This window comes from Patiria miniata, unplaced genomic scaffold (genome assembly GCF_015706575.1).
Source record: "Patiria miniata isolate m_02_andy unplaced genomic scaffold, ASM1570657v1 HiC_scaffold_7, whole genome shotgun sequence".
Taxonomy (NCBI): domain Eukaryota; kingdom Metazoa; phylum Echinodermata; class Asteroidea; order Valvatida; family Asterinidae; genus Patiria; species Patiria miniata.
The window spans coordinates 32,743,173-32,768,537 of NW_024037074.1; the positions used below are offsets into that span (position 1 = coordinate 32,743,173).

A 25,365-nucleotide genomic window follows, 5' to 3' on the forward strand; every position below is an offset into this window, starting at 1 on the left:
TCAGAATGGCTTTTTTACTGGACATCAGTTAAGCACGTGGTCTACACAATGGGCTGGATTCAGCCCATCCATTGGCGTTAGGGGTAATCCTATATGACAGCACTGCCCAGTTCACAATCAACAGTCATTCAGGTAATCAGTCAGGCAGTCAGTCAGTGAGATAGGTAGAAAGAGGACACTAGGCTGGCCCTCTGGGACCAGCAAAATCTGAAGTTTTTAGAATTGTATCATTATTGAAAAGCCTATTGTTAAATGGAATATTCACAAAGACAAATTAAGAAAAAGTACATACATGCAGGAAATAAGTGTTTTGTAGGTCCTAGGCACCGGTGTTCCATCCGGTTCGTTAGTAAAAACGTCATACACGCACGCGCACCACTGATTACTAGCGCCCATTGGCTACAAACACTCGAGCTGCGTTAACTTCCGGTTCCAATCGTGCAGAAAGTGCTGGAGGTGACGTCACACTAACGCACCGGATAGGCCGTACATGCTAAGCTGTACTAAGCAAGCCCAGACGCAGATAAAAAATTTGGGTTTTTTTTCCATAGAAATTTAAGTTCCCCCCCCCCCCCACACTCTGACACCCAAAAATAATTATGCTGATATTTAGTTTACGCCTGTACACAAAATACAGACAGAGCCTGCTGGGTTACGGGGGTAGTTGTACACTGTCCTGTTGTATAGTGTTAAAAATCATCGGATTTGAACAGCGCCCCCATTGAAATTATGGTCTATGGTGTCGGAGATAAAACCTGCCTAAAGGAAGTCTAAGTCCATGAGGACAAAAATTATTTTATGGTGACAATAATTTTTTGTCTTACTACTTTATTGGCTTGTGTTATTAATTATGACCAATCACTAGGTAAGCAGTTAAGAAGTTATAGTTCCAGAATCGAGTGTGTTGTAAATTAATTGCCATTGCGGAGAAGAAGAACCTTCCTAAATGAAGTCATAGTCCGTGAGGACAAATATTAATTTACGGCGACAACAATAATTGTTTGTCTTTATAATACTCCATAGGCTATTATTATTAATCATGACCAATCACTAGGCGAAATTTCAATCCAGTGCGACAGGTTTTTTAATGAGTTATTGTTCAAGAAACGTGTGTGCTTTAAATTCATTTTTGTCATTTCAGAGAAAACATTGCCTAAATGAAGTCACAATCTGTGAGGACAAAATTTAATTGACAGTGACAATTTTTTTTTGGTCCTAATACTTACATCATCCAGGCTTGTGTTATTGATCATAACCAATCACTGGGCGAAATTTTCAGTAGTAAGACAGTTAAAGTAAAATATAGCCAATATTCCATTTTTTTCTTTATCTTAAAGGACTCAAGACATTTTTATCTTTGAAGTTTGTTTGATTACTTTGAAATCAGTCATTTCAAGACTTGTTTCTTTGCATTTTTTAAAGATTCTATCTCTTTATGTCCACATTTTTATGACATTTCCAAGATGGCAGCCATTAGGTAGATTTTGGCGGGAAATTGTCGCCATCTGTCCAATCTATCCATGGGACTGTTTGATCATTTGCTGTATTTATCAACTAAGTTCGTGTAAAAATACATATTAATGGATGTATTTTTGTAAGTATATTTCAAACAGTCAGTCCAATGCTAACCGAAGCTGAGGGAACACCCTGTCTCAACCTTCTCTAACTTTGAATCATTCAAATCACTTATTAACCTTTTTAGTTGCGGAATCTTAAACACAACCACCGTTTTAGTTCTGTCCATGGATCACAAAAAAAGGTGTGCGTTCTTTCAGCAAAACGAAAACAATTCACACACATCCCTATTTGATTTGTTTTCGTTTTGCGGAAAGAACACTGAACTTTTTATGTGATCCATGGACAAAACCTTAAAACGGTGGTTGTGTTTAAAATTCCGTTACTTGAAAAGTACATGAGTGATTTGAATGATTATTGTACTAAAAGAAAGCTTATGAATTGGGCTTCTATATCCTAGATTTTGAAAGTGCTACATGCAGAAGTTCACTAAAACAATAGTCCCGACATTTGGGTATCGGGGTTTATTTTACTCACCCTGTATATTATATACTTCATTGCATTTTGTTTTCGTTCTCAGTTGTTCATGTATAAACAACGATATGTTACTTTTTAAATATTTGTAAACAGTTCAAAAGTCGAGGACATGCTTTTTCTGGACAGAAGGGAGATAGTCACATGATTGTCACAATGCAACAGATACCTCTTGAGTTATCTTCTGGAAACCGGATGTGTTGCTTTCGTGTCATGAAAGTTGACTCAAATTCACCTGGTGTTTTTTGTACTTGTTTTGGATATGTTAATGTTATTGTTTAATGCTTCCTCGCCAAATTTAATACCTTTGTGTAACCTATGACGACCAATCAATGTCGAAACTGAGCATGGGAAGGGTGGAATTCTAAAAGGTAACACAATGGCGTTTATTGCGTTTTGGAAAGAAACTCTTTGAATATTTTCCTCAATTTCATTATCTAACCAGGCACTGGAATGATTTCCATGTTTTGCTTTCAGCACTTGAGTACATAATATTCTTCATTGCACTTTGTTTTCTTTTTCGATTATTCTTGTATTTATAATGTGTTACTTTTGAAATCTTTGTAAAAAGTTCAAAAGGCGAGGACATCATTTTCTGTACAGAGGAGAGATTGTCATAGATGTAAAAATGTCGGTCCCCCTCCCCCTTATTCTTTTTTTAGATCCACCTTGTAAACTCCATTTCAGATTGAAAGGAAATTCTCATGACTATTAATTTCCATTGACCAATCACGTTTGCTTTGCCGTTACTACAATAGCCTGTCTATTTCCATCTCTCAGAATAAATTACCACAGAACTGAGACGCCGGGTCCTCTTTCCATTTTGTTAATGACTCTTATAAAACCGGAAACCGAATAAATTTGTTTTTGTTCTATGAAAGCTGACTCAAATTCGCTTTGTATTTTTGGCGCTGAACACGCTATATTGTTTTGCGTGTACTATTTTTTATTGTTTGATGATGGATCTAAATATCCAACCCCTTGTGTTACCTATTCTTCAGCATAGGCGTATCAGCGGTGTCCCTGGATTTATACTACCCAGCACATGAGAGGATTGGTCCATTAGGCCAAAAAAAAATAAGTCTCCGGTTTCTGGTATGGAGCTTGTCCAAAAAGTGGTGCGGCGACGCGGCTTTTTTTTTTTTTACCTGACTTTTTTGCTTCAAATGTCGGCTGATGACAGCAAATGGTGCCCGACTAAACTTAGTGCAAATATATGGGAGTCCAGAGAGGCCACATAAAGCTTATTCTCGATCATAACCCCATCTAAAAACACGTTAAAATTGTGCAGTAGCGGGATTCCAGTCAAACGAGTGAGTTTGGCGGGTTTGAGACATCATCTTTCATTGAAAAAAAACTTTTTCATTTTGCCGACGCGCATGGCTACGGCGACGCGCGCGCATACCAGAAACCGGAGACTTTTTTTTTTTTGGCCTTACCGACCGAACCACAAAACCGGAGTACAGGGTCCATTTTAGAAACCTGGTCGATACACAATGTACCCGATCTGAGTGTTTGCGTATGTTGTTTTCTGCCCCGCCCCCAGAAATTGACCCGGTAAGCTTGCGTGTACATTCTCATTTCTGATGCGGGATTTTCCAAACAAAAGAAATATTTTCTCATCATCGAGGAACTGAAACAGACAGTGACGCAGGACGAGGACAAGCTACTGTAATTCGGCTACTATTGTAAAAGGTGAGTTAAATTGAACGCAGAGGCTTTTACTATGAAAAAAAATCCAGAGTTTTTAAAGTCAACGACGGGGAGTTCCCCCAGTGAGAAATCCACTGATGTGCAATGTGTGCCGGAAGGTGTGTGTGAGTGCGTGGTAGGTGTAATACCGAGTTGACATTTACCTTTACCTATATAGCCTATACGTGAACATTTACAGCGTTATTCCAAGAATCGGTAAAAAAAAAAAAGGGAACAAAGGCCAAAAAAAAAAGTCTCCGGTTTCTGGTATGGAGCTTGCCCCAAAAGTGGTGCGGCGACGCGGCTTTTTTTTTTTTTTTTTACCTGTTTTTTTTTTTTTGGCTTCAAATGTCGGCTGATGACTGCAAATGGTGCCCGACTAAACTAAGTGCAAATATATTGGAGTCCAGAGAGGCCACATAAAGCTTATTCTCGATCATAACCCCATCTAAAAACACGTTAAAATTGTGCAGCAGCAGAATTCCAGTCAAACCAGTGAGTTTGGCGGTTTTGAGACATCATCTTGTATTGAAAAAAAAACTTTTTCATTTTGCCGACGCGCATGACTGCGGCGACGCGCGCGCATACCAGAAACCGGAGCCTTTTTTTTTTGGCCAAAGGCTGACTTCACTTTTTTACCGATGGTTCACTTTTTTTACCAAAGACGAGGAATATTACTTGACCAGAACAGCAGCTGAATAAATGGAGCTCCAGGTTGACTCGCTTTATTCTTACTCGCGATTTTGTTCAATTTGCAGGCTATGGATTTTCCCGTGCCAAAAGCTCAGAAAGTTTCGGATCATTTTCGTCGCATTCTGACAGATATCCTCGAAGAACTTGTAGATGCAGTTCCCGATGGATACACATCCAATACTGATATTGTCAAGCAGTCGTTGAGAAATATCTCCAATCTGTACAAAACCGGACTCCGGTTTGCCAGTTCAAATTTGCGATCTGACTGGGCTGACCCGGCCAACCGCTGCGCTTACGTGTTTCTTTACCTGATGCACCATTGCTATCTGGTGTACGGCTCGTACCCCAACTGGAAAGACACATGGGACACGATATACGCGCAACTGCCGGAGATCTTTACTGTAACTTACCACAGGTGTGATCTGGTTAGAGACACAAGACTCCACACCCGAGATCTGCAGTTCATCAAACGGGCTGATATCCTCACACTGTCAAAATCTTTCTCAGCAGTGTCTGCTTTCTTCCGAGCCGACCGCGCCAAAGGTGCTTTCCTTCGGGGATGTTCTCCAGCAGACCAAACCGGGCTGCTTCGTCCTGTACATCGACAATGACTGCGGCGGCAGTACTCAGTTTCAGCGGGACTTCGCATTCCGAGCCGGAATGGATTTAGTTTTCGAATTCCGCGGCAAGCCCACTTTCCCAAAGGGGGCACATTCATATACCATCCGAAAGTATAACAATCTGTTCAACTTTAGTCCGATGCGCTCCTGCGACGTGACTATCCAGTTATTCCGAAAGAAGGGAGTAGTTCAGTCTGATCAAGCCGTCAGAATCGAGAGCAACCCGACCGGCCACACGAGAGGGAGTTCCTCCAAGCAGGCTGAAGTTCCCCAAGGAACCCCTGTGGGAATTATTCCAAAATCCTCTCGGAGTAGGCCCCCTACACCCCATCCCATCTCTGGGATCTCCCACCACCCCAAACCAACCGATCAAGCACCTAAGCCAAGCAACTCACCACGTACCCCTGAGCTGATCAAGCAAACGCCTCAGCGACAGACGTCTTGTGTCACAAGGACCAACCCTCCCTACTATCAATCAAGATCAGAGAAGAGAGCATTTCAGTCTGACCAAGCCGTCAGAATCGAGAGCAACCCGACCGGCCACACGAGAGCCAAGAGTTCCTCCAAGCAGGCTGAAGTTCCCCAAGGAACCCCTGTGGGAATTTTAAAATCCTCTCCGAGTACACCCCACCCTATTCCCAGCTACAACACCTTCCACCGTGACGAAATCGCCACAAGGAAAACCGTAACGCCACGAGCAGCATCCCCGCAACACTCATCAGGCACTCAGCGGGCTGCCAGCAACATCTACCCAGCAAATTCTACCTATAACCGACCATACTCCTTTGACCATACCACGACCGTGGAAGGACCCTCACTAGGAACCTACAGAACACAGACAACCACACAGACGACTCCAGCAGATAACTCCAGCCACATCAACATCTCTGGAATCCCCCACCACCCCAAACCAACCGATCAAGCACCAAAGCCGAACAACTCACCACGTGCCCCTGAGCCGATCACGCAAACGCCTCAGCGAGAAACGTCTCCTCTCATCACAAAGACTAACCTTTGCTATCGATCAACAGACGAAATACAATATAAATTCAATGATGAAGATGATAGCCCACCGGCCAAAAGTTGCTGCCCGCAGGCATGCACAATTTCATAAGCACATATAGAGTCTATATTGTTCATCTGTATCAACTTTTTGAATAAACATTTTTATGGTCTTGATTCATATGTGTAGACTTTTTATATCTGGAGTCTTACGTTTAAGACATCGTCACCGACACCACGAAGTAACACTCATGTACATACCGGTAAAAACTAGCAATCGGAGAAAACGGCATCTAAAGTTGAACGCCTTCTAAAACAACACTTTGCGTCAAAACGACAGAGTATTTTCAGTTGGGTTTCTCGTTGTGGACACTTGATAAATTGAATTTATTAAATCTGCTGTTTTTTTACCCGTTTGTGTATTAAATAAACAAGAAATAAGAGAAAAAAGATGAGTGTTAGTTCGTGAAACCGAAAAAGCTGCGAAACTGTACATTTTCGTTTTCACGAAGTAACACTCTTCAATGTAACACTCTTCAATGTATACAGCACAAGGAAAGTGCAACTTCAGGTCAGCGCGCGCGCGCTCATACTTATTACCAGAAGAGTGTTACTTCGTGAAAACTTTTTGGCTCAAATATGAGCAGAGTGTGCGCCATGTATTGCAATGGTAAATGGAACTTGAGTGTTACTTCGTGAAAACGAAAATTGTCACTTTTGCGCAAAAGTTGCCATGGATACTTAGCGTAATTATTAAAGTAAAATTCTTGAAGCTTTGAAACTTCGTGCAATGGTAGGCCTTGATGAATAATGTTTAAAAATAAAAAAAAAACCTGAAAATTGAAAAAAATATGGTTTTACACGGTAGAGTGTTACTTCGTGGCGTCGATGACGACATGTTTAAATGTGTACGGGTTATATCCATTGTTTGTTCACACATCAATTACTGAAAGTTAGTTAATGCAGAAATTATTGTGCGGTATAGGGGCACTTCAATTTGGATATACCCATCTCCATTAATGATTCAATCTGGCGGTTTTTTTTCTGATTCAGGAATCAGCAATCTTATTTGTATGTTTGTAGAATTTTAATTGTCGCTGTAAAAATGAAGTTTTTAAATTTTTACTGTGTTTTAATGTTTTACAAAAGAACGTTAGTCGATCAGTATTATTGATGGCAGTGCGTTTCTCCGTCTTTTATGCAAGTCTATACATGCAATCAATTGTCAGAAATCAATATGGCCACTTTTGTACAGAAAAAAAAGTATTAATGTGTTAGGTCTACAAGACTTTTACCAAAATAGGCCTGAGACATTATACGTCACGCTTTGTTTTTATGTGCGCTTTCCTGTGTAGTAGGCGGCCCCTACTTCGTCTGGCGTCCCGACTTCGCTCCCATAGGAAAGAATTACCGGGAGCACCAGAGGGCAGGAAGGGGGACGGGTTCGTGAAGATTGAATTTCAAAACATGAGGCATATTTAACCCGAGAATGTAAACACCACTAATCATGCATGAACTAAGGGGTGCAACCCTGTATTAAATGCCCATAATAGGCTTCAATGATAAATGGCCACTCTTCACATTCTTTTAAAAATACTCGGAACTCTCACAGGTGATCAGAATCTACCGAAAAATAATTATGATCAACATGTAATCTTTCGTGTTCTTTTCAATTTGTGGTGGGTGGACCATTAACTTTTTTCTTTCTTTTTTTAGAAAATCTCACCCAAAGAAGAATTAACACTCCTAAAAATGAACGATGTTTCCCAAACTGGAAAAGTAGCAATTTTCAAAACGAATATCCCTCCACAACTTAACTTGGTTAAATAGCGCCACTTTTGGGCCCGATTGCAGTGGCGTAGCACGGTCATTTTTATTGGGGGGTAAATTTTTTTGAAAAGAGCACTTGCACATACGTGGTGAAATGTAGACAGTTCTCCCCCCCCCCCCCCCCCCACCTTGGCCTCCGTAAAATCCAAAAGGGGGGGGGGGGAACCATCGGTCGGTGGCGGCGCTGTTCGAAACCGACGATTATGCACACCAACGGCCAATAGATGCAAGGGCGGATCCGGGGGAAGGGGGGGGGGCCAAAGGGGCCATGCCCCCCCCCCCCCAAAAAAAAACGAAACCAATTTTTTTTTTATGTGACATCGCAATAAAGGCAGGCAATGAGTACACCACCATCTTTTCCTAAAAAAAAATTGGTTAAAGTGGTCAGAAATTGCCTCAGATCGCACCACAGAGCATCTAGAATCCAAAAAAAATTCGGGGCCCTTAAGCGGGCCCCGAACCCAACGCCGTAATTTTTTTGACCCACTTTTTGGGGGGGACCAAAAATTGTTTGGGCCCCCCCCCCCAAAAAAATTGTGTTCTGGATCCGCCCTTAATAGATGGTGCTTTTCAGGGCGATACATGTGCGAAATTCAGGGGGGAAAAGGCACCAAAAACGGCAGATGCCACAAAAAAGGGCAACACTTCTTTTAAAAAAAGGGCACTTGTTCAGAAAAAAGGGCACTTTAACAACAAAGGGCACTCTTTACAAATTATTGGGGGTGGGGGGGGTAAGCCCGTTAAAAAAAAAAGGGCATTTGAATGGAAAAAGGCAGTCTTTACAAAATATTGGGGGGGGGGGTGGCTAAATACCCCCTGCTGGCTAAGTCTATGGATTGCATCCAAAATGCTCCGAATTGGAAGCTCCAAGTCCAGGCCAGAGGTTCGAGTACCACATTTCTTCAATGGCTCTCAGAACTCTCTTCTATAAAATATCTGTTATTCATGAGCTCGGCGGATGCATTTTTGGCCTATTTACAGGCGTGCACCCCTATAAAGTACAACTTGTGCAAGCGGACGGAAAGTGTCTTTCCTCACCTTTTTGTGTTAGTAATTAAACCGGAAGAGGTGAGTAAAGATGATTGTGAAATTAGAGGTAGAGTACATTATTTGCAGCCATATCAAAAAAAGTAACCGGCAAAATTACTGTTGAATAGATTAGTTGGTTTAAAGATAGTTACGACTATACCCCCTGTGAAATTATTGTATCAGACGTGTCATCATTTCGAAGAAAGTAACAGAAGGCGATTTCCAAGAATGCGTTGAAAGACGCATTCAATTCGGGGATGGTTTGGTCACTTTTGAGTTGAAATCGAGATAATCGTACTGTTAGGTTGTCTCGGAATACCAATATTCGCTGCATATGAGCCTAAACTTCATCAGGTCAATTTCTGTTACATTATCGGTTTAATCGGTCAATTTGTGTGACATTATCAGTTGGTGATATATTATCCGTTGGTTACTACATTATCAGTTGTAACAGACGTCACTTGAAAAAAAAAATGAAATTGGTTCCGGGGGCCGGGGACATGACCCCCACTGCCCCCCCCCCCCCTTGATCGGCCGTTGCAGTGGCGCATCCAAGTGTCCACGTATTGTTTTAGTCCCACGATTTAACCTTGGTGATATGTATGTGGCCTATTTTCGAGTAGTACAAAATGGGGGTAAATGGCGTCACCAACCTCAAAGTAATCCGTCGCCCTGCCCTCCCCCCCCCCCCGAAAAAACATCTGGGGCCAAACATGTTTGGCAACATCTTTTGAAACAAAATCAAACTGCTGAAAAAGTATATTTGAACAGAAAATTGTGAGCCCGCCCCCAAGTCAAATCCTGGGTGCGCCACTGCCCTATCTTAAAAAAAAATCAATTTTGGATTCAGTTAGATTAGGAAAAAACAAACAAAACAAAAAGCCTATCCGAAACGAAATAATGTGGTTTAAAAAACACGGCCTCATCAAAATGTGTCCAGAGGGCGCTGTTACACAAACATTCTGCTGTGTTGATTTTTGACAACTGTTGCAACGCACGAGGTCCTGGAGAGTTATGTTGACATTGACAGCATGCTAGAGATATAATTCACAGCCGTCAAAAAGAGAAGGCGATCGTGAAGTGTATAGGGCCCGGTTCCTATAAGGGAACAAAATCCACTTTAAAATTATTGGACCTACCAAACTAGTTGGCGACATTCTCAATAAACAGGTATGTCATAGATAGAGGGCAGGGTTTTGATTTTTTGAGGGAAATTTGGGGGTAAAATGACGATGACAGCGCGGCGACAAAACGCGACCCGAAAATAAAAGATGGCGATCACCGCGCGATGTACCGTGAGCACGCACGGCACGCTGAATCGCAAGGCACAAACCGCACAGGAAAATCGTGATTTCTACCCCAAGAATCTGTTCAAAATTGTAAAACGGGTGTCATTAGAATTGAGAAAAGTCTGCTTTTGATTGTAAAGGTGATTTTTGAGCAATAAAAATTACGCAGTGGCTATCGTTACGGCAGCCGTAACGCATTTCCCAATTTCTATCGTTACGGTTGTAGGTTTTACTGCAACTTTTATAAAAACATGAGAAGAAAATATAAAATTAGAAGGAAAAAAAGTTAATTTGAACGTTATGAAATTCGGACTTTATTTCCCTTTTAAAAAAAATCCTCCAAAGCCTCAGGTTAGAAAAGGAAAACAATTCGAGTGCAAACCTGAGATGCGAACCCGCAACCTCGCGGTGCAAAATCCTACCCTCTATCGACTGAACTGTCGCACTGCTTGCTAAAATGTGGGGAAACAAATAATTATATACCTGCGTGTGTATCAAAAAAGTATGGTAGAGGGCGCTGAACAACGGCTGACGTAACGATAGCCACTCCGTTAAAAATATTTTTGACTCTAATTTGATAAAAACAAAACAGGAGCCCTACACTTCACGATCGCCAAAGAGAAAACTGCTCTGGTGTTGACGCATCGTCAGCTGAAAGGGTAGTGTCGCAATTTTACACAATTCTGGACTGAGGGTGTGATGGATGGTAGCCGCAACAGGGGGAGACAGCAGAAAATGTGGGCAGCGCAGACGAGACAACATCAAGAGTAGACTCCAGACCGAAACAACGCCACTACGTACGGCTGTAACGCTATGGGACAGAAGGGAGGAATGCTCTTGGTGAGTCTTGTGATATTCATTCCCCAGGGTAGCATCATAAAGATGACCTCAATTATTGTGTTGTTGTCGAAATGACCGAAGTACTGGGGATAACCGCTCTGTGTGTTTACATGTACCGCAAGTGAGTACATAACTCCAGGTCCAATAATGCTCACCAGGAATTCGGTAATCTTGTCTAGTCTTGTCACATTTTTGTATGTGGGGAATGAAGCCTAGTGCTTAGGGTTTGTAATCAGAGGGTCAGGGGTTCAAATCCAGCTGCTGGCCATATGTTGTGTCCTTGGGCAAGCCACTTCACCCCCACTTGCCTCGCTCCACCCAGGTGTATAAATGGATACCGGCATTAGCTAGGGAGTAACCTGCGATGGCCTAGCACCCCATCCAAGGGGGAATAGAAAATATTCTCAGTCGTTTCATGCCACTGAAACCGGAGATAAACGCCGGCCTGATGGGCCACATTGGCTCGTGACAGACTTTACAAACTACCGTATTTATACCGATACGGTAGTTCTGAAGAGTTCATAACAATTGTACTTCAATGTAAAATTGCCATTTCATGAGATCTTGCAGAAAATATGTAATTAATGACATGTTGTTAATATGAAAATGCCATCAATCTTTTTTTTTTCCAGATTCTAAATGTTGCTGTGTTAGAGCTTGCTGGATATGGCAACATTAGGAGGGAGTGGTCCAGTGGGCGGAGCTAGTGGTGGGGGCATAATGGAGGGTGGAAATGGAGGAGGAGACGTGTGAGGCCATAGGTAAGTTTTTTCACGGTTCTAAAAATATGGTGCTCGTGCAGAAGTTTAGGGGGTGATCAGAGGAAACTGTCGCTGAAATTTGGATTTTTTTCTTGGGTCCAATTTTTTCTCACATATTTATGATACCTGGGACTTAGTGGAGGGGATGTGAACGTTCGAGGGGAAATTGGTGAAAGTGGATTATTGGAACAAATTGACTTTTTTGATGATGCCGGCTGTGGATTTTTTTTAGTTTGGGGGAATTAGGTTAAAATCATGAAACCTTTTTTTTTCTCACTGTATACTGACTGTTGTCAACTGGATTCATTTCTGGTCTCTACCCACCTTGTGTGAACAGTTGACTTACCTAATTTCGTGACATTGGATTTTTTGGCCAAAAATTGTTAGTTTTGATGCCCGCGAATATGGAAACCTGTTGGAATTGGGACATTTTGGTTAAACTGAATTGTTCCATGGATCCTGACTTTTGTGAGCTATAATCTTTCTGGGATTCAATTCTGGCCTCTACCCACCTCGTTTGAACTTTTGGGCAAATCTGGTGAAAATGTATTTTTTGGGCCAAAAACTCACTTTCGATGATGTGGAAAATGTTAAAGTTTTGGGGGCATTTTGTAAAAAATTAAAAAGTTTTCTTTTCTCTCTGGATACTGAATGTAATGAGTTGAACTCTTCAGGGAATTCAATTCTGGCCTCTAGGCATCTCGTGTGAACTTTTGAGCAATTTTGATGATGTTGTATTTTTGGGTGAAAAACTGACTTTTTTGATGATGCCAGCTATGGAAAACGTTGAAGTTTTGGGGGCATTTTGTAAAAAATCAAAAAGTTTTCTTTTCTCAATGGATACTGAATGTTATGCGTTGAACTCTTCAGGGAATTCAATTCTGGCCTCTAGGCACCTCGTGTGAACTTTTGGGCAATTTTGGTGATGTTGGATTTTTGGGTGAAAAACTGACTTTTTTTATGATGCCGGCTATGGAAAACGTTGAAGTTTTGGCCCAATTTTGTAAAAAATTAAAAGGTTTTCTTTCTCACTGGATACTAAACGCAATGATTTGAACTCTTCAGGGAATTCAATTCTGGCCTCTAGGCACCTTGTGTGAACTTTTGAGCAATTTTGGTGATGTTGGATTTTTGGGTCAAAAACAGACTTTTTTGATGATGCCGGCTATGGAAAACGTTGAAGTTTTGGGGGCATTTTGTAAAAAATCAAAAAGTTTTCTTTTCTCACTGGATACTGAATGTTATGTGTTGAACTCTTCAGGAAATTCAAATCTGGCCTATAGGCACCTCGTGTGAACGTTTGAGCAAATTTGGTGAAGCTGGATTTTTGTGTGAAAAACTGACTTTTTTGATGATGCTGGCTATGAAAAACGTTGAAGTTTTGGGTGCATTTTGTAAAAAATCGAAAAGTTTTCTTTTCTCACTGGATACTGAATGTTGTGTGTTGAACTCTTCAGGCAATTCAATTCTGGCCTCCAGGCACTTCGAGTGAATGTTCGAGCAAATTTGGTGATGTTGGATTTTTGGGTCAATAACTGACTTTTTTGATGATGCCGGCTATGGAAAACATTGAAGTTTTGGGGGCATTTTGTAAAAAAATCGAAAAGTTTTCTTTTCTCACTGGATAATGAATGTTATGCGTTGAACTCTTCAGGGAATTCAATTCTGGCCTCTAGGCACCTCGAGTGAATGTTTGAGCAAATTTGGTGAAGCTGGATTTTTGGGTGAAATCTGACCTTTTTCGATGATGCCAGCTATGGGAAAACGTTGAAGATTTGGGGGCATTTTGTAAAAAATCAAAATGTTTTCTTTTCTCACTGGATACTGAATGTTATGCATTGAACTCTTCAGGGAATTCAATTCTGGCCTCTAGGCACCTTGTGTGAACTTTTGAGCAATTTTGGTGATGTTGGATTTTTGGGTCAAAAACAGACTTTTTTGATGATGCCGGCTAAGGAAAACGTTGAAGTTTTTGGTGCATTTTGTAAACAGTCATAAAATGTTCTTTTCTCACTGCGTACTCAATTTAATGAGTTGCAGTCTTCACGGAATTCAATTCTGGCCTCCTGCCACCTTGTGTGAACTTTTCGGCAAATCTGGTGAAAATGGATTTTTGCGTCCAAAACTGACTTTTTTTATGATGCAGGCTATGGAAATCGTTGAAGTTTTTGGTGCATTTTGTAAACATTTATAAAATTTTCTTTTCTCACTGGATACTGAATTTAACCAGTTGCAGACTTCAGGGAATTCAATTCTGGCCTCTAGGCACCTCGTGTAAACTTTTGGGCAAATCTGGTGAAAACGGATTTTTGGGTCTAAAACTGACTCTTTTGATGATGCCGGCTATGGAAAACGTTGAAGTTTCTGGTGCATTTTGTAAACAGTCATAACATTTTCTTTTCTAACTGGATACTGAATTTAACGAGTTGCAGTCTGCAGAGAATTCAATTTTGGCCTCTAGGGAACTCTTGTGAAGTTTTTGGCAAATCTGGTGAAATGGATTTTTGAGTCAAAAACTGACTTTTTTGATGATGCCAGCTATGGAAAACGTTGAAGTTTCTGGTGCATTTTGTTAACAGTCATGAAATTTTCTTTTCTTACTGGATACAGTTGCAGCCTTCAGAGAATTCAATTTTGGCCCCTAGGGAACTCTTGTGAAGATTTGGGCAAATCTGGTGAAAAATGGATCAAAAACTGACTTTTTCGATGATGCCGGCTATGGAAAACGTTGAAGTTTCTGGTGTATTTTGTATGCATGAAACCCTGGCCAGTGTGCATTGGGCAGCAACACCTCTCCAGTACCATCCTGCATGTGCACGTATGGCCTTGAGGCTTATTCATACCTCACATGAATGCGAATATTAATGCGAAGGGAATGTGACGTCACAAAAACTTACCTGAGTTGAACTTTGTTCATTCTCTTGTGAGGTCCAAGCAGGAAAAACTGAGAAGTGGTCACAAATTTACTGTCAGGTTTGCTTTTGAGTATGAACTGGCCTTGACTTAGCTTGGAATTCAAACATTTACTTCATCCCACTTTGGGATTTCTGTTTTTTGCAGCACATCGTCTAACGACGGCAGTCTACAGCGCCGGGGTGGGGCTGACCTGTAGCACTAGCAGCGCCGGTGAAGTTTCTAACAAACCAAGTAAATACAGGATAAAAACTGGTCAAGTCAAAATAAGCATCTTGACTCCACACCTGGTGCATATAACAAAATGCAACAGGTTGATTTTTTTTTATCAGAGTTTCGAACCAAAAAAGCTGGATATCTGGATGTTGTATGCTTTGGATTTTTCCAGAGTGATCCAGATTCGTGGATAGCAAAAGGCCTAAATGAGAAGTTTTCACGACTGTATTTTTTTTCTTTGTTGGATCAGAAGTTTATATGAAAAAGATTTGCAATGGGCAGTTTTTAGAAAATGCAAACGTAGATAGACCCAGCGTTGCTGTATTGCTCTGAGGATCTGTCAAATATTCTTCGGTTGTTCTTTATTTCTCCCAATCTCAGCCCTTATGTCGTGCATTTGAAGACCCTGTAACTAACGATTGGTGCTGGGGATGTAGTGAAGTCCATCACAAGTCCTCCAGTCCCAATTCAACACACGCTCTATTCAAATGAGCTTCGACAAAGGCGTTCCTTTGTTATTGTTCATCCACGGTTTCTTGTGACTGGACTTGTGAATTACTTGCGACTGAACTGCGAAGAACTCGACTACCTCTCTGTTTGGTGCAGAATGTTTTTGCCAGCAGTACGCAGAGTATAGTGGTTGGCATAGCCTTGAAATTTGACCTAGAAGGGGTTTGGGTCAAGAAATTTGAAAAACAGCTTACAATATTGAAATCTCTCACAGCAGGCGCAGTGCTCAAGAAGCGTTTTGTTGGCAGCACTATGGAGACAGACAGCTGGAGTTACAGCTTCCCAGACCTGGCTAAGGCCGAGGGCAAAAGCTCGGAGGAGGCTGACCACCACCCCCAGCAAGGCTCAGACCCCAACCTGCTGTCTGATAGCTATCAGGACAGGATACCCAGGAAGGTAAAACAATGGGATAAAAGGATCCTTTGATGACTTATACAGAATAAACAAATTAGGCTATAAAGCATACAGCTCCTTGCATGTAGTGGATGTGTTCTTGGTGTGAACAAGGAGTTACAGCAAAGTGAAACTCCTGTGCTAGAAGGATGCTGGTAATTAAAAGTTTCATGTGCCAACCTGTTTTTCCATGGACAGCTTTTTTCCCTTCCGCTTGACTGAGCTCCGGAGCTTGATTTGAAGACAATAAAACACTACACTAGACTTACACGTGGACGACTGTGATTTTGGTTACTTGTTTTGAAATTAACATAATAACGCTATACTTGCAATTTTTGTCACCATGTATGGTTGGAGAGCTGTAGTTCACTACATTATAATAAAAATAAGTTCCAATAAGTTAAGTAAGCGGGTTAAAATTTCTGTCAAAAAGAAGGTTTCCTTCTTTTTGCACCACCCTGTAGTGCATGTGTTCTTGATTGAAAAAGTTTTGTAAAACATTCCCATATGGTCCCATGTTGTTAGGATTGGCTTACCAATTGCATCACCAATTACGACAGTATCTATTTTTGTGTTATCGTTACTTTTTTCAAGGAGACAGGGAGTCTCTTAAGCGCCACCAACGAGCTGCAAGGATCCAGCGGGCTGGTCCATCAGCAGCTCCCTATGAAACTCTCCAGCCTGGCGTCCACGCACCCCTCCTCCACGTCCGGCAGCAAACCCCAGCAGATGATCCCGACCAAATTATCCTCCCTCTCCATGAGGAGCTCCTCCCCTTCCACCGCCACGCGGAACGGCAACCGGATGTCCGCAGGGTCGGCCAAATCCTACCAGGGCTCCAGCAAAATGAACAGTAAGCGAGGCCAAGGGGCCGAGCAGGATGTCATATTCTTCTGAATGCAAGGAGGTGAGGGACCAGACCAACGTCAGTCTCTTTGATATTTTAAACTGTAGTCTTTATCATTTCATTGTCAGATTCGAAACAAATTCAGTCTCCACAACAAATGCTTCTGTCTATTCCAACTGCTTCTTCAAGATGCTTTTACAGAGCCTTTAGTGTTTCTGTTATTGATCCAATGCGTTATGACCGTATACGTGTACATGTAATTCCATGGACAGCTGGAACTTTCCCAAAGTATTAATCAAAGTTGTAAAAGTAATTTGTGAGATGAGACAATGCCATTTCAAAAACCTTTTGCATTACAATTAATGAACTGTCAACTAATGAAACTTAATGAAAATATGTTTTAAAGATGTTTGATAGAACAAAAAACATGGGAAAGGTAGAAAAGGACTTTAAAAAAATTGGACCATCTGTATCCAATGAACAAAAGGAGCAATGTTCATAGCGATTTTTGGCAAGGTATACACATCTAGAGTTGGAAAATGTGTGATAGCTTTGCAATGTGAGGGATGGCAGTTTTGTGGGTGTTATCACTTTTAATTTTTTTTTCAAAATGGCCGCCAATATGCTTGTCATCGGATATATTATGTGGTAACAGGCATAGCACCCAAAAAGCTGCCACTCCTGCAATGCTATCACATTTTCCAACTACAGGGGTGCATACCTTGCCAAAAATCACAATGAGCATTATTCCCCTCATTTTATACTGTCCAAACCCCTAGGCTGTAAAATGACAATTCCTGACTTTATGCTCATTTGGCAGTGACACGTCACAAATGAGACAGCTTTAAAAGTGCCCTTTTTCCCCAGGGATTTAATTGTAACCACAAATTATCTTTATTTTCCGACAGGTTGACCATTCCAAATGCTTCGTCCGCTCCTGGTTGGTTGACTGACAAGCGAAACCACAGTACAAGCAATAATCTCACAATCCAAGGGACAGAAGTTTTGAAGAACCAAAAAAAGGAACATTTTCCAAGCTTTTTAGTGCAGTATGCTTGCACACCATGGTGCTGATGTATATAGTAAGCAAGCTATCTAACACATTGCTAGTCCAGTGTTGATAATGGAGTTAGAGTGGACAATTTAATAAAGACTGTAAATTATGAAAGGAATTTGCACAGTTTGAGTAATTCAAGAAACAGTGTGCCATACGCTGTCTTTAGACCAAGTGAAGAAAAAACAAAAAACAAATTTACATTTCAAATAATTTTTGTGAATATTAATTTAATAAAAGTATGTACAAAGGAGAGCAAGATAGAGAGCAGCCGTTCCAATGTTTTAGGTTTCAGAATTTGTACTACCAAGTGACAAAAACCAGAATTTCTTTGTTTGGTTATTAGGTCATTACGTTGAGTGTAGTTTTACCTTTTTTGGCGAACAAAATCTGTAAATTATGTGCAGGGAACTAATTTGTTTGCATTTTGGATGTGGGCCTGTGTGTTGTGCGAGTAATATTGTACATCTGTTTGCAGTTGTTTTTTTTGTTTTGTTTTTTTTGAGGTTTAAATTTTTTTTGGGGGGGGGAGGGGTACGTGGAACTACATGCGATCAGTTTTTGTTTAAGATATATAGTTTAATGATCCAGCGAGTAATTTGTTTTGTTTTTTTGGTCTTTGTTTACTGCATTTTGTTAGTGAAAATTAGTGAAATCTGAAATAGGATATTTATTGTTGAGAAAAGTCAATTTTGTTTTTGGTATAATGCATAGTTTTGGGGTTTTTTCCCTTCAAATTTTGCTCACTTTGAAACATCATTGAAGTTTTTTTTTTTCCTCTCATTTTTTTTTACCCAAAACCAAATGCTTCTCTGTGAATCCTCGGGTCGCATTGTATCGGGTCGCAATATGATTTGTAGTTTTGAAAGAAAAATTGAATAGTGTGTTTGTATTTTAATATTGAAATCCATTGTGCCTAATAGCAAGAGCAAAATGACAAAAACTGCTGTGAGGACTGCAAACCTACAAAACTTAACCTACAAAAATTAAGTTCTGTTGTAAACATTCAGAGCAGACATTTGATTCGAGTCACCGAAATCACGAAGTAATGTTAAAAAAATAATAATAATTTTGAAGTCCAGAGTGTAGATCAATTTGAAAGAAACTAAAATATATTTTTGATACATAAATGTGTGTGGAAACGAGGCATGCGTCCCAAACAAATTTATCGGAACATCTGTTCACAAAACAGCAACAAAACAAAATTGAAATTGATTAAAATGCAGTGCTGTAAAATTGATCCAACATAAAGATACATTGGGTTTTTTTCAGTTTGCAGTAATAACAATGTGATATGGACTTGTACACTATAGTTTCTGAAATTTCAAAAGATTTATTAAAAATTGAAGGCTAACTTCAAAAAGGGCTGGTATTTTATGGAACCTCTCCCAAAATTGGGAAGGAAACTGCTAAAAGAAATCACGGTCACTTTCTTCACTCTTATGAAAACCTGTTGATCAAACTAATTAGAGACGTTAAAAGTTGCTTTCCTCATGCTCGACAACATATTCTTTCTTTCTTTTTCCATTAAATATGTTTTTATTGCAACCAACAAACTCTCTTTTTGTTTTTACTTTTCTTGGGTGTCTGCAACTCTCTTGTTTGATATTTGGCACAAACAGATTAGACTGGCTTCCAGTCTGTACATTATTCGATACTGAATATGGGGCGGGAACCAGCCTACCCAGCAAGAACAGAATTATTGTTCATGTAATTTGAAATTTGTAATAATTAAACCACTTACAGGGAATGTACAACATTTGCTTTTGCTGTGATTTTCAGGAAAAGATGGATTTGGAGAATTAGTTTGTTATAGGAAATAATTGTTACATTGAATTGTGTCACTTGTTTTTGTCGCCATAAGAGTGTGATTTCTGCCGAAATCTTCAATATGTTTAGTGTTTGAAAGTCGATTGATGTTCCTCTTGCATCCAAAGACATTTCTGAGTTGTTTGGAGAAAAGTAATTTTTTTAGCCAAATTTGATCAAAAATGTAAGGCTAACCCCTTGTAATGTTTTTCAATTTTGGCCGAAAAAAGGAAATTGCTTGAACTTGCAGGAAAGATGCATGAAGGTCCCTGGAGCACATTCGAACTGGAATTTTGGACAGATTGAGCTGTTAAAAGAAAGATTGATGTTCGATTGATGTTGCTCTTTCATCCAAACACATTTCCAAGTTATTGGGAGAAAAGTCAACTTTTGGCAAATTTGATCAAACATGTAAGGCTAACCCCTTGTAATTTTTTTCAATTTTGGCCGGAAAAAAGATGCCTGAAGGTCCCTAGAGCACAATATGTTTAGTGTTTGAAAGTCGATTGATGTTCCTCTATCATCCAAAAGCATTTCTGAGTTGTTTGGAGAAAAGTCAAGTTTTGGCCAAATTTGATCAAAAATGTAAGGCTAACCCCTTGCAATTTTTCAAATTTGGACGAAAAATGAAATTGCTTGGAACTTGCAGGGAAGATGCCTAAAGGTCCTAGAGCACATTCAAACTGGAACTTCGGACAGATTGGGCATTTAAAAGAAAGATTGCGTCGATAATTTGGGAAAAAATTACTGAAAATTTGTCATTGTTGTCTCAATAAGATGGTGATTTTTGCCGAAATCTTCAATATGTTTAGTGTTTGAAAGTCGATTGATGTTCCTCTTTCATGCAAAGGCATTTCTGAGTTGTTTGGAGAAAAGTCAATTTTTGGCCAAATTTAATAAAAAATGTAAGGCTAAACCCTTGCAACTTTTTTAATTTTGGCCGAAAAAAATGAAACTGCTTGATATTTGCAGGGAGGATGCCTGAAGGTCCCTAGAGCACATTCGAACTGGGATTTTCGACAGATTGGGCTTTTAAAAGTAAGATTGCGTCGATAATTTGGGTCAAAATTAGTGAAAATTATTCATTTTTGTCTCAATAAGTGAGGTACTTACCTGTAGGGGCGATAGTGCATGGTTTACTGATTGTATTTAATTGAAATTCCGTCAGATAATTCTTCATGATGTATCACATTCAGGAGTATATTTTCATGGGAATTCGTCGAACTAGAAAGAAAATGAGATCGAAACAATTTAGTATTTTAAATGTCAAAAAACAAAATCCGAATGAAGCAAAGTTCATGGCAAATATTTATTTTATACAATAGAGAGAAACAGATCACCGTTATTGATCGCCCAGCAAGGGGCGATCAATGACGGTCGCCCCTGGCGGCTGTACCTCTGGGAGCGATCTATAACGGCAAGAGGTACAGCCTTTTTGGGGCGACCGTTATAGATCACAACCAGAGGTACAGCCGCTAGGGACGACCGTTATTGATCGCCCCCAGCGGTACAGCCGCTAGGGGCGATCGTTATAATCGCCCCCGCCCTCTTTCTTACAAAAGAGGGCGCGCTTCACAAACACTGATCACCGCGCTCCGACGTCTGGCCGTTCGAGATGCAAACACAGTTATTATGAAACGGGAACTCAAGATAAACACATTGTATTGCAATAAAATTTCATGTAATATTTTGCCATGGTATTTGACACGAAACTCTAGAAAATTGACCAGAGCAGCTGAAGAATGAATGTAATATAATTGAAGGAAATTGCAGTATGAAGGACACTCCGTACGTATATTCCATCCTTCAATTCTATACAGAAACGCTCGTTCCTCTAGGGGCGACGATTATTGGTCGCCTCTAGCGGAAGTTCCTTTAGGGGCGACCAATAATTGTCGCCCCTAGCAGAACTTCCTTTAGGGGCGACCAATAATTGTCGCCCCTAGCAGTATACAGAAACGCTCGTTCCTCTAGGGGCGACAATTATAGGTCGCCTTTAGCGGAAGTTCCTTTAGGGGCGACCAATAATTGTCGCCCCTAGCGGAACTTCCTTTAGGGGCGACCAATATATGTAGCCCCTAGCGGTATACAAAAACGCGCGTACCGCTAGGGGCGACAATTATATGTCGCCTCTAGCGGAAGGTCCTTTAGGGGCGACCAATAATTGTCGCCCCTAGCGGTATACAGAAACGCGCGTACCGCTAGGGGCGACAATTATATGTCGCCTCTAGCGGAAGTTCCTTTAGGGGCGACCAATAATTGTCGCCCCTAGCGGAAGTTCCTTTAGGGGCGACCAATAATTGTCGCCCCTTGCTGTATACAGAAACGCTCGTTCCTCTAGGGGCGACAATTATAGGTCGCCTTTAGCGGAAGTTCCTTTAGGGGCGACCAATAATTGTCGCCCCTAGCGGAACTTCCTTTAGGGGCGACCAATATATGTAGCCCCTAGCGGTATACAAAAACGCGCGTACCGCTAGGGGCGACAATTATATGTCGCCTCTAGCGGAAGTTCCTTTAGGGGCGACCAATAATTTTCGCCCCTAGCGGAAGTTTATTTAGGGGCGACCAAAAATTGTCGCCCCTAGCGGTATACAGAAACGCGCGTACCGCTAGCGGCGACAATTATATGTCGCCTCTAGCGGAAGTTCCTTTAGGGGCGACCAATAATTGTCGCCTCTAGCGGAAGTTTCTTTAGGGGCAACCAATAAATGTCGCCCCTAGCGGAACTTCCTTTAGGGGTGACCAATAATTGTCGCCCCTAGCGGTATACAGAAACGCTCGTTCCTCTGGGGGCGATCAATATCGGTCGCCCCCAGCGGTATACCGCTAGGGGCGACAATAACGGTCGCCCCCAGCCGTACAAGCATTAATATATACCGCTATGGGCGGCAATATCGGTCGCCCCCAGCGGTATATTGCTAAGGGCGACAATTATAGGTCGTCTCTAGCGGAAGTTCCTTTAGGGGCGACCAATAATTGTCGCCCCTAGCAGAACTTCCTTTAGGGGCGACCAAAAATTGTCGCCCCTAGCGGTATACAGAAACGCTCGTTCCTCTAGGGGCGACAATTATAGGTCGCCTCAAGCGGAAGTTCCTTTAGGGGCGACCAATAATTGTCGCCCCCAGCGGAACTTCCTTTAGGGGCGACCAATAATTGTCGCCCCTAGCGGTATACAAAAACGCGCGTACCGCTAGGGGCGACCGTTATTGTTCGCCCCTAGAGGTATACAGAACCGCTCGTTCCTCTAGGGGCGACAATAGTGGTCGCCTCTAGCGGAAGTTCCTGTAGGGGCGACCGTTATTGGTCGCCCCCAGCGGTATACCGCTGGGGGCGACAATAGTGGTCGCCCCCAGTGGAAGTTCCTCTGGGGGCGATCAATATCGGTCGCCCCCAGCGGTACGCGCGTTAATATATACCGCTAGAGGCGACAAAGGGCGCCCCCAGCGGTACGCGCGTTAATATATACCGCTAGGGGCGACAAAAAAGGTCGCTCCCAGCCGTACAAGCATTAATATATACCGCTATGGGCGACAATATCGGTCGCCCCCAGCGGTATATTGCTAGGGGCGACAATTATAGGTCGTCTCTAGCGGAAGTTCCTATAATTGTCGCCCCTAGCGGAACTTCCTCTGGGGGCGATCAATATCGGTCGCCCCCAGCGGTATACCGCTAGGGGCGACAATTATAGGTCGTCTCTAGCGGAAGTTCCTATAATTGTCGCCCCTAGCGGAACTTCCTTTAGGGGCGACCAATAATTGTCGCCCCTACAAAAATTGACTTTTCTCCAAACAACTCAGAAATGCGTTTGAATGCAAGAGGAACACCAATCGACCTTCAAACACTCAACGTATTGAAGATTTCGGCAAAAATTACAGACTTACTGAATACTGAGACAAAAATGACTAATTTTCACTAATTTTGACCCAAGATATCGACGCAATCTTTCTTTTAAAAGCGTAATCTTTCCAAAATTCCAGTTCGAATGTGATGTAGGGACCTTCAAGCATCTTCTCTGCAAGTTTCAAGCAATTTCATTTTTCGGCCAAAATTGAAGCAAATTGCAAGTGGTTAGCCTTACATTTTTGATCAAATTTGGCCAAAAAACGACTTTTCTCCAAACAACTCAGAAACGTCTTTAGATGCAAGAGGAACATCAATCGACCTTCAAAAAACTAAACATATTGAAGATTTGGGCAAAAACCATCAATTTATCGAAACATAAACTAATTTTCACTAATTATGACCCAAGATATCGACGCCATCTTTCTTTTAAAAGCCCAATCTGTCCAAAATTCCAGTTCGAATGTGTTCTAGGGACCTTCGGGCATCTTCCCTGCAAGTTTCAAGCGATTTTGTTTTTTCTGCCAAAATTGAAAAAATGCAAGTGGTTAGCCTTACATTTTTTATCAGATTTGGCCAAAAACTGACTCTTCTCCAATCAACTCAGAAATACGTTTGGATGCAAGAGGAACATCAATCGACCTTCAAACACTAAACATATTGAAGCTTTTGGCTTATTGAGACGACAGTGACTAATTTTCACTAACCTTGACCCAAATTATCGACGCAATCTTTCTTTTAAAAGCCCAATCTGTCCAAAATTGCAGTTCGAATGTGCTCTAGAAAGAATAATTTCACAGGGAGTTTAGTCCCCTTACTATCTTTAACCAAGTATGTTTTTCAACAATAATTACGCCAGTTACTTTTCGGACAGCTGCAAATGATGGGTTGTAGCTTTAACTTAAGTCCTGATTTGGGAATAAAATGACGTCACGATTTAGTAAAGTCGACGCCGATCGATTGGCTGAGGAGCGAGATCGCATAAATCTGCATGCTTTGACATTATCAGACGTTATACAGGAGACTTGGCTCCGTGGATAACCAAGGGGTAGCCAGCTGCAAATAATTAGGGCAGTCGACATAGTAACTTTTTTTCTACACCATAGCAACCATCAGCTGATGAAAGAGAGTTTGGGACTCAATTGAATGTTGAGAAGAACAATGTATTTTTTCTTTCAGTTATAAAATGAAGTTTGTTGCGCCCAAATAAACTAAGTGTAAATTAGCACATACACGGAGCAAATTATGTTTTTTTGTTTTTTTTGTAAACAACTTTGAACATGACTGGCTTTGGGCAAGAGTTTACAATAAAACAACAGTTTCTGGATATATTTCACAATGAACACGAGGGCTCAATCACTGGTTCCTTAAAACCTGTGACGACGTTAACGTCACTGTTTTTTGGAAGTTTTTATTAAAACTCGTTTTTTTTTACAAATATTTTGGATGTATTGTTTTGAGGAAGAGTGAGCAAAGCAATGGCTGAAATGTGGAGCAATATTCACCTTTATTTGGTATTCAAAATACAATCAGCAATAAAGTGTCTTCATTTTTTTGTTTGCGGGGGAAAACAGGGTTAGGTATTTCTTGAGGGCAGGCTCCAAATTTCTTACGACATCTCATCAGGAGGTTTAGTTTTGAAAAGTGAAAAAAAAATGTTGGCTCCTTTTTTGACATTCTGTTGCACCCGTCTCAATCCGGTGTCATATAAAAATCCGACTGAAAATCATTGAACAATGTATTGGTGCTGAGCTCTCGCCTATCTATGCAAGAGCTTACCCCAAATCATGTGAATAGCAACAGTGCCTTTGGTCTGGAGAATTCAAAGTTACAATGTGCCAAGCATTCTGAGCCAGTCAGTGTACCAGATGTTTTTCAAATTTAAATCCCAAAGGCAAAGGGTATACTTAGGTCACTCGCAAAATGGCTTATTGGGTCTTCAGACAGACGACCTTCAATGCATACAAATTTTCCATAA

At 41.1% G+C, this 25,365-nt stretch overlaps 1 protein-coding gene, 1 long non-coding RNA gene and 1 pseudogene across 2 annotated transcripts; all 3 read left to right on the plus strand.

The window, feature by feature from the left end:
* Nucleotides 1-4,502: 4,502 nt before the first annotated feature.
* LOC119746259 lies at nucleotides 4,503-6,305 on the plus strand (annotated as a pseudogene).
* A 3,588-nt stretch (nucleotides 6,306-9,893) lies between these two features.
* LOC119718850 lies at nucleotides 9,894-14,936 on the plus strand. The gene is made up of 4 exons (XR_005269854.1): nucleotides 9,894-10,085; nucleotides 10,797-11,044; nucleotides 11,677-11,805; nucleotides 14,866-14,936. It is a non-coding gene; the product is annotated as an uncharacterized LOC119718850 (long non-coding RNA).
* Nucleotides 14,937-15,476: 540 nt separating this feature from the next.
* Nucleotides 15,477-17,685, plus strand: LOC119718851. The gene is made up of 3 exons (XM_038188270.1): nucleotides 15,477-15,840; nucleotides 16,432-16,744; nucleotides 17,593-17,685. Exons 1-2 carry the CDS (start codon nucleotides 15,697-15,699, stop codon nucleotides 16,732-16,734), a joined length of 447 nt encoding a protein of 148 aa, XP_038044198.1. The 5' UTR covers nucleotides 15,477-15,696; the 3' UTR covers nucleotides 16,735-16,744; nucleotides 17,593-17,685.
* Nucleotides 17,686-25,365: the final 7,680 nt, after the last annotated feature.

Coding starts and splice junctions, on each gene's coding strand:
- LOC119718851 (XM_038188270.1), top strand. CDS start 15,697: ATGGAGACAGACAGCTGGAGTTACAGCTTCCCAGACCTGGCTAAGGCC. Junction 15,841..16,431: donor AGGACAGGATACCCAGGAAG/GTAAAACAATGG, acceptor ACTTTTTTCAAG/GAGACAGGGAGTCTCTTAAG.